Here is a 10,097-nt window from a genome sequence, read left to right as displayed (position 1 = left end):
AAAAAAAGAATCATTCAACCTTAATGCAGTCAAACTGGAAAGTATGGATGAAAAGATGACTAGGAAATCATCATATAGTTTAAAATTGTGAAATAGATTTTTATGGAACATATGAACCAAATCACAAAGAATATTTAAAAACATTTTATGATTAATAATAAATCAAATGCTGCACAAAAACTTCTACATGAAATATCTGAGGCTATACTTAAAGTGATGTACATAACCTTGACTTTACATATTAGAAAATGAGAAGGTTCAGAAATTAATGATATAAAAATTTATCTTAAGAAGTTAGAAAAATTGCCAATTGAATCCAAGAATACTTGAAAAAAAGAGATGACAGTCATAATATACAAAACACCAACAAATCCATAATTTATTTGAAAATATTAATAAATTTTTCCTTCAGTGATGCATTACATATGACAACCAAATCCATCTAATTAGTTGTGTTATTGGTTTGCTTTTATTCAATAGTGACCTTTTTGTTCAGTTGCTCTAACACTAGAGAGAAATGTTACAGTCTCTACTTTGTAGGCTTAGATTTTTTACCAAACCTACTTAATTTAGGGTTCTTAAGCACCTTTACCCCCCTTTCAACCTTCCTACAACCTTAGGTAGGAGATTAGTAGGGGAAAGGGCTGTAGATCTCTTTTATCTACTTCCTGCTGATCAGGGTTGATTGGTCATTATAGGATTATCAGACTCATGATACCAGCAGTCCAGTCCAAAGGCCAACACAGAGTAACAACATGAAGCAGTAAAAGACAAAAGACTCATTTAGATTGCTCAGAGAAGCTCTCTGCAATGTTTCTCTCTGCAAAGCCAAGTGTTGAAGCAAGAAGATCAGCTCAGTGATGTTGATCCAAAAAGTGATGTTTTCCTCTGCCTGAGCCTTTATATATGTCCTCTATTCAGAGTTCTCAGTTGCCCCTTGCATGAGAAAGCAAAAACATCACATGCGCTTTCACAAGCCAATCTGGGCAAAACATCATGTGCTCAAACTTAGTCCAGAAACTTCCACTTTAGTTCTTTGTGCTTCTATTAACATTTGGCGTATGTATTTATGATGGGAAAAAATTTTACAAGATAAATGCCAAGAATGAAAAAATAATGGATGAAAATTTAGGCCTTATAAATACTTAAAAGGTATTGAGAGACTAGACAATTCCACCCCTCTCCCAAATATTAAGGTTAGTTGAAGTAGATGTAGTTTAAGCAAAACACATTCCAACAGAGGTCTAAATATTTATTTATCTACTGAATAGCTTACTTATTAAAAACTTTACTATGAGCTGTGCATAGTCCACATGCCAGTTATCCCTGGTGAAACAGGGGGATAACAAGTTGAAAGCCAGTCTGAGTTATACAAAAAGACTTTCTAAAACCCAAAACAAATAAATAATCAAATAAACACCTTACCATGAAGAAAAAACTCCAGATCTGAAAGATTTCTACCAAATACTTGAGGAAGAAATAATGCAACAAATTCCTCCAGATAATAATACAGGGACTAATTCCCAACTTGCTTTATGAAGCAATGTAATTTTTATATGAAAATAAAAAAGACCACTATAAGCAAGGATATTACAGTTCAGTATTATTCATCAAAAAATCAAAATTCCTGAACATGTAGTAGAACCAAATCCAGCATGATATAAAAAGCTTAATATCATACTCATTTTGAGTATAATTCAGAAATTCAAAGTTGGTTTTATTGGTCACTGTAATTCATATGAACAAGATAAAAAAGGAAATACAATCATGTCTCTAGTCACATAGAAACTGTTTTAATAAAATTGACATTGATTCATGATGTTTATAATGGTCTTAGCAAATACAATAAAAACCTTCCTTAATTAGATAAAGGGAGTCCTACAGAGGAGCCTTCTGAGCTCTTGGCCTATTGTTCTCTTGATCTGACTCACACCTGTTGAATCTTTCTCTTGTCCAACTCTGAAGGGAGTCCACCCCACACCTTTACCTAAATCTGCATGGGAAGCTAAGAGATGATTCGGTGGGAGAAAAGACGAGATGATCTGTGTAGCCAGTACCTGGAGTTCTGTCAAGCAGGTAATAGTGGAATGCAAAGACTCGTGTTGCACAATGAGAAACAGCCCTGGGACATTTCTGAGCCCTTTGAGGACAATTTCTCTTCTGTTAACACAGTTATTTCTTTAGATGAACTATAATATAGATTTTTGGGTTATGGCTAAAAACATGCTAAGACAGTCATTTTCTGCTGCTGTTTGTGGTTGATTGAATAAGAATGGCCCCTGTAGGCTCACAGATTTGAAAGCTAGGTCACTAGGGAATGGCACAACTTGAAAAGATTTGGAAATGTGGCCTTATTGGAGGTGTGTCACTGGGGGTGGGCTCTGAGGTTTTGACAGCCCAAGTCAGGCCCAGTGTCTGTCTTCCTGCTTCCTGTGATCTGGACGCACAACCCTCAGCTACTTCTCCAGCACCATGTCTGCTTGCACACTGCCTCATTCCCACCAGGACGACGACAGACTAACCTTCTGAAACTGTAAGCCAGCCCCAATTAAATGTTTTCTTTTGGAAGACTTGTCATGGCCATGGTATCTTTTCACAGCAGTAGAACACTGAATGAGACACTGCCGGTAATCAGCTTAGTCTCTCAGTGCGCCAGGCAACTTGTTCCTCTGTGCGGCTTCCACGTCCCATGCCCTTTCCTGGAATAAGCTCTACCATATTCATAGCTCCTCATTTTCTCATCCATTCCCAAACTCCCATGTCTTCCATAAACCCACACAAGCATCTTTCTTTTGTGAAGCCTCTCCCTGGTCCTCATTGGCCCTTTCCCCTCCCCCCTGATAGCATGTCACACTCTATTAGAGTTTCTTGAGGAAAGTCCTGTGTTGGGCATGTAAGCCCATGGTATGCCCAGTGCTCTGGGTTTGATCTCTACAGTTGGGGTAGAGTGTGGGGTGAGAACCTATGTATTTGTATTTATATTTTTTACTATCTAAACTTAATTAAAGTTTATTATATGCCAAAATAATTAGTAAATGTATACATGAGTGATTGATTAGCTGAATCTATCTCAGCAGGGCTCTGTGTTTTTTATTACTACCTTTTGGGTGCTCTGTTCAGTACTCCTGAACTCATTCTAGCTAGTAATGAAACTGTCTCTGCTTGAGCACACTGAATTTACAATCAATAATGAACTCTAAATTGAATTTCTAATTGCTTTTATAATGCTGCTACACTCACAGCCATTCCCAATACTGACTCCTAACTTTGCAGCATAACTTTCTTTCTTTTTTTAAATTCCATCCTATTTCTGCTGAGTGACATGACATGAAAGAAAGAGTAGCATGAGTTGAACATTTGGAGGAATAGCCTTAATTAGATACTTTAAAGAGCCTGAAAACATAAGATTCGGTCTAGGACCAAAATTAATTCCTAATTAAGTTTAATGGCTTAATACCAAAAACAAGTAAAGGACAGAAAAGTTGACAGGAAAATGGAAGAATAGATTCTTCCCACTTCTTCCCAGTCTTTTTTACCCTGGACACCTGCAGAACTTCCTGCTTTTTGTTGGAGACTGGAGCAGGGGAAGAGGCTAATGCCTTACTTCGCTAGGCACTGAGGAGGGAAAGGCTGAGCATGCCCATGCCCCCTGCAATAGACTTCCGGGCAATGTTAAAAGTTTAGCAAAGGGAGTTGAGTACACATGCAGGCACTTACAGCCTTGGTCCTCAGTGAAATCCAGTGTATCAGGAAGGGGGTAAGGCAAGCAAGACTCTGTAAACTTGCTGTGTTAAGTTTTAGAGGTAGATCTGTTCAGGCAAGGGCTTCACAACTCTGTGTGTATTGAAGCAGCCCAGAGCTTTAAAACTATAAACACACACACACACACACACACACACACACGGCAACATCCAGAGTCTGTCCTCACAGTAAAATCAGTGTCTGTGCAGAGAGAAGTAGGTGGTGGCAGAGAGAGAGAGAGAGACATGGTGGTAATAGTACTCCTGAAGACTCCTACAGATGTTTCTAAAGTACTTCAGAGTTTAGACCCAGGCATCAAAGCAGAGACAAATGGTTTCTTAAATGTCAATAGGGCCTGAAACTTAGTATGTCTTTTTTTTTTTAAAGTGTTTTACTTTAATATTTACACTCAACAATGGTTCTATAGTTATATTTCTTTTGTTGTAGAAGAAGACAACAGGCCAATCAGCATTTTGGAATTATTTCAAATTATAGATACATTCCTGGGAGAAAAAAACTCCTGGAGTCTAAATCTCCAGCTCATAGTGCTTATGAATATACAACACAGCTGCTGAAATCAGCCAGGAATAGTCAAAGCAGAAGTCTTAAATGCAAGTCTTGATGATAGATAAAATGTAGATATGCACAGGAGGTGGAAGAATGGTGGAGGAGAAGCAGCTCAAAGGGAGGAACAGCAAACGAAAAGGAGAAGAAGAGGGAAATCCTAAAGAACAGCCACAGAGCCTGATGATGGGCCTGATGGCAGGGCACGGGTGGCCTGAGCTGGTCGTCTCGGAGGGCATATGGAAGCAGGCCAAGCATACAGCCCTTCCAAATGTATGTACCACAGAAAACAACTTTGTCCAGGTTTCTTTAGTTTCAAGTTCAAGGACTTCATGGAACACCTGACTGCAAATAACATTTATTGAGCACCAACTATACACCAGCCATGTTTTCTTAGCATTCTGTTTATGTATTAACTAATCCTTATATTGCCTCCATAATGTATCCTTATTCGACGAATGATGAAAGCGAGGTGGCAACTGAGTTTCCATGAAATATTTACTATATAGAGAATTAGATACACTAACGGCGCGACCATGCACTAATCAAACATTGGTTAGTGACGTAATTATCCTGTGAGCATCATAGCATGTGCTTGCAGCAGATGGTATAGGCCAACACTTCCTGTGGCCTCTAGATGCAACTAAGAGCTGAGGTCCAGAAGACACAGCTGCTGGCATGCCATGTCATGCATATGGTCTTCCATAAAGTTTTCTTTATGGTTCTGAGAATCAAACCCACAGTCTTTCATGTGCTAGACAAATGCTGTTTTTTGTTGTTATTGTTGTCATTGTTTGATTTTTGTTTTTTAAGTTAGAAATACATTCCAAATTAAAGATTATGTAGCATAAACTATAACAAAGCTTAATAATGATCAAGCATTTTATACCCTTTGTGTTATGCTTTTATGCAACTGGAAATGGAGTAGGTTTTTTTTTCCTAGCATCATCACAAATATGTAAGTAATTCATCGAGCTATGATGTTGTGATGGCTACAGTGACATTGGGCGAAAGGAAGTCCCCAGTTCCGTTCTCATCTCCTAGGACTATGGCTATTTATATGGTGTACGGTCAAGCAAATATCATTCTGCGGTACATGACTGTTGCTATAATAATCCTGTAAGAGGAGTAGGAGGCAAGTACTTGAAAATAAAACCAGATAGGGAAAATAAAACCAGGAAAGGGAAAGATGCATGCCTTGAGCTAGAGCTGGATTTGAGCAATAGTGGCTCTGACAGAGTTTCCCAAGGATTTTGATCTTCCTATTTTGTGATTATGAAGAATGTATTGAGATTTGTTTCGATGAGGAATGTGATAATAAAATGCTTGATAAAGCCAGTCTGGAAAGAATATAGGAGCTGTGATTTGGCAAATAAAAGAGGCAAACGTCAAACCCCTGGCCAGTTAGAGAACAGATGGTGTGGGTGGTCCAAAGCCAGGTTTGGTGGGAACTGTGGGAGCAAAGAGCACAGATGTCAGCGTCACAGTGAGGGTCCTGCTGCATGAAGGGAGCATGAAGGGAGCACCAGGAGAGAAACCCAGAAGAGGAAAGGTGCGAAAATGAACCTCAGCTTTCCTTTTAGCTTAAGGGCTGTTGAGTCATTGTGGCCTGAAATATGTTGCTATATTGCATATCCTGAGTTTAATTGATTTAGCCCTATGTTATATTAACCCCTATATTTGAGGTAGATGGCAATATTGATTTCTATATTTAATATTTATTCTAATAATTACTATAAACATTATTTTATTAATATAATTACCGACATTATTAACTATAGGTTCTCAGATGAGGATGAAGAGGGCAAGACCAAGCAGGAGTATATCATCTCTGACCCATCCTTTTCCATGGTGACAGTCCAACGGGAGGACAGCGGAATAACCTGGGAGACCAATTCAAGTGGATCTTCCACTCCTTGGGCTTCAGAAGAAAGTCAGACTTCTGGTATATGTAGTTTGGAAGGGTCAGCTCTGAATTCTCCTCCAGGAAATGTTTCCTTTATTGTGGATGAAGTTAAAACAAAACGAAAAAGAACCCAGAAGTCTAAGCATGGCTCATTGCGTCGGAAAGGCAGCAAGAAAAGAAATTCTCTAAAATCGCAGGATGTTCTGGCAAACAAAGAAGATGGTCCTTTAATTTCAGGAAGTCCAGTGCTAAATTCTGAGAAGGAGAAGTCATCTATTGGCACTTACGATAAAACAAAACGGAAGAAGACTACATCAAATATACCTCCCATCACAGGGGCAATCTACAAAGAGCACAAGCCATTAGTGTTGAGGCCAGTCTACATAGGAACGGTACAATACAAAATTAAGATGTTCAATTCAGTTAAAGAAGAATTAATTCCTCTACAATTTTATGGGACATTGCCGAAAGGTTATGTAATTAAGGAAATACATTATAGGAAAGGGAAAGATGCATCCCTTAGTCTAGAGCCGGATTTGAGCAATAGTGGCACTAACAGAATTTCCCAAAGAACTAAATTAGTAGCCAAGAGCCCAGAGGCTGATGTGGCAGGAGACCTTGCTCCACCCTGGAGAGATGCTCTCTCCAAAGGATCAAAGTCCATGACCTCATTATTTAGTCATGAAGAGCAAAAGAAAACGTATGTTGATTCCTCCTTAAATGCCACACCTGCAACTGAACACACATTTTCTTTTTATTCCAAAAATGACACAGCAGTTCAAGAAGAACATCTCAGACCTCCACAGACACTGTCACAACAGCCAGCGGATGGATCAAAGACCTGTAGAACAGAGCCACCGAGCACTCTGGCAACCATGGTCTTCGAAAGAGCAAAGGAAGAAGTGGAACCAGATTCACAAGCGATGGAAAATTTAGAGGATGATGTAAATCAGGAAGGCATGGTTTCTGTCAATCATTCCATGCCATGTGAGGAAGAATCTTTGGAAACAGGACCACTAAGACTGGCACCATCCATCCAAGAATGGTTTGAGCCACACATGGAAGGATTAGAGCCGACTTCAATAGAAAGGATAGGCCCAGCATCTGCACACCAGACCTCGCCTGAGCCCACACCCCACAGAGAGGAGGAACACGTGCTGGAGCCACTCGTGGCCCTTGCATCTCGAGAACTAGAGAAGGAAGTGGAAACTTCCCTGCCAGTCTCGGACACCGCTGAGCCTGAAGATTCTAGTCTAGAAGATGAGATCATAGAACTTGATTATCCAGAAAGTTCATTAGTTTCTGAGAGACCTTCCCCATCACCTTTGTCCCCTGAAGTGAAACACAGAGAACAGTCCATTCTACCATCACAGATGACATTTACACCTGAATATACCACTTTGTCTGATGAAGAAAGAGAGGAAAGTGAGTCTGTTTCTACTGATTCTGCTTTTGTATCTGAGTATGCAGTCCTACAGGATTTGAAACATGAACCAGAGAAGCAAGAAGCCGAAGAAGTTTCTCGACTGGATGTGAAGTCCAGCTCTGAACCTGCAGTCTTTTCAGAAGAAGACAAGGAACATGAGTCTTATTCTCCAGCTGTGGCCTCTGTATCTGAACACAGTCTCTCTCCACTCATCACAGAGAAGACAGCAACATCCCAATCCCCAGTCTTTTCAACAGTTTCACCACACCATCTGGTGCTGTCTGGAGATGAGGCCTCAGAGAACATGTGCCACACACCAGATTCCATATCTGCTTCTGAATATTCTGTTCCATTGCTTGCTGCCCAAGAGTTGCTGGTAAGAACAGGTGACCATAAGCCCCCATTAAAGTCCCAACATGTTTCAAAGTCCATGATTCAGACAGAAGAAGAGAAGGAAGCCATTGGGCCACATCCCACAGCTGTGGGCACTACTTCTGGATACCCTCATTCACCATTGCCATCTGAGAAGGCTTCTGAATCCCATTTACTACCACCCCTGTCTGCCATGCTGAGACATGCAGGTGAAGATCTAGAGGATGAGGATATAGAAAGTGAAAGTTTCATATCATCTTCAAAACTGACAATTAAACCCTTAATTCCACAAAATACAACACAGGTATCCCCCCAAAAAACAATAGACGACATGTCCCATTTTGAACCAAAGGGCATTTTTGAGCCCAGGACTCTGCTAGAGGCAGAAAAGGAAGTGGTTGGGCCATCTTCATTGGATGTGGTCTCTGCTTTGGCATGTTCTCTCCCACTGTGTGCCACTGAGACCCTTTCTGAATGCCAGGCCCCACTTCCTTCAGCGTCCTCATCTGAGCATGTGGTACTATCAGAAGAAGGGAGAATAGAAAGCCAGCAGGGTGCAATCTCTTCCACACCTGCTTCTGAACTCTCAGGGCCAACACTGTCTGCAATACCAGAGTCCCAGGAGGAAGCGCTTGTCCACACATCCTCCCTGCTCCTAAAGGGTGCCTCCTCACCTACAAAGCTACCAGAGCAAGAGCAGGAAGAGGAAGACATTGGGCCCATTTCCCCTGATTCTGCATTTGTGTCAGAATTCTCATTCTCACCCTATCCAATGCAGGAAGTAGAGAAAAGAGAGCTGGGGGTTGATTCGCCACTGTGTTTAACATCAGCATCTGAGCACAATATTTTGTCTGATGAGGACACTGAAGAGGCTGGGCTCTTTTCTCCAGATTCAGCATCACAGGTTTCAATCCCACCATACAGAATCCCAGAAATAGAGCAAGGTGAAGTCAAGCCACATGTGTTACTAACTACGAGGTCTGCTCCAGAACATGCCTACTTCTCAGAGGCAGATGAAGAAGAGATTGGATCCTCAGCCAGCACACCTGTGCCTGAGCATTTTGAGCCATCACAGGAGCAAAAAGCTGAGCCTTTTGCTCTCATGCCTGTATCTGAAAACCTGAGCCTGCCACCTTCAGCAGATAAAATAGGCCAAGCAGAAATTATGCCAGCTGCTTCAACAATCTCAACCTCTGTATCTGAATATCTTATCCTGGCACAGCAATGCAAAACTCAAGCATCTTGGGAGCCTGAGGCTGAAGGTTTGGTACCACCACTGTTAACCAGTGGGTGGGAGAAGGGAGATGGTAAGAGCAGCTCACCAGCAGCTACAATGGCGGCTTCTTCACCTGCGCTCTCATCAGTGGAAAAGGAAGAAACCAGACCTGTTTTGCTCACATCTCAGTTCTCAGTTTCACCTGAGCCGGCCTGTGTACTTAAGACAAAGCAGGAACCCAAAGTGTCACTCATTGTAACACGTGCAGAAGAACAGATGGCTCTGCCCAAAGTCAGAAGGGAAGAAACTGTGCCGGATTCACAAGCATCACAGGATCAGGCACAAGAACCGCAGCCCCCAAATGTTCCAGGGTCTGGGATGAAGTACTCAGTTTTGTCTGACTTGGTAGATGAGCCAAAGGCGGATGTCGAACCCAATTTAGCTCCAACTGTGACTTCTGAACTAGAACAGAGAGCATTGTCAAAGAATGAGCCCAAAGTGGCAAAACCATATTCACCTCCAGAGGAAACATCTATTTCTGGACATAAGGTTTTATCTGCAGTGAAGATGGAAGTGAAACACAATTCCAAAATAGCCAGGGAACTTCCTGCAGCTTCATCTGGAATAGAAAAGGAAGTTGAACACCATCCACCCACACCACCGGCATTTCCAGCTTTGTTGGAAGAAATGAAGAAAGAAACTGAAGCCAGCTTTTCTTCCACCACAGTGCCAGTAACTAAGCTTGATTCAAGTTTAACTGAATCAGGCAGAGATGAAATCCTAACAAATTCATCTCTTGCCAGCCCTGTGGGACAGCCAGGGTTAAGGCAAGTAGGGAAGAGTGAATTAGAAAGTGGTTTGGCACTGCTTAT

The 10,097-nt window shown here is 41.3% G+C and overlaps 1 protein-coding gene across 1 annotated transcript in view; it reads left to right on the top strand.

Annotated features, from left to right (window-relative positions):
* Positions 1 to 6,138: 6,138 nt before the first annotated feature.
* Positions 6,139 to 10,097, top strand: part of Cmya5 (cardiomyopathy associated 5) — a 48,966-nt gene continuing 45,007 nt past the window's right edge. Inside the window, exons 1-3 of the mRNA XM_055625286.1 lie at positions 6,139 to 8,107; positions 8,186 to 8,583; positions 8,635 to 10,086. Of these exons, the coding sequence (XP_055481261.1) occupies positions 6,154 to 8,107; positions 8,186 to 8,583; positions 8,635 to 10,086 (3,804 nt within the window). The 5' untranslated portion in view covers positions 6,139 to 6,153. The remainder of the gene's footprint in view (positions 8,108 to 8,185; positions 8,584 to 8,634; positions 10,087 to 10,097) is intronic.

This window comes from Psammomys obesus, unplaced genomic scaffold (genome assembly GCF_907164565.1).
Source record: "Psammomys obesus unplaced genomic scaffold, mPsaObe1.curated_primary_1811, whole genome shotgun sequence".
Taxonomy (NCBI): Eukaryota; Metazoa; Chordata; class Mammalia; order Rodentia; family Muridae; genus Psammomys; species Psammomys obesus.
This window is presented reverse-complemented; position numbering and strand designations above follow the sequence as displayed.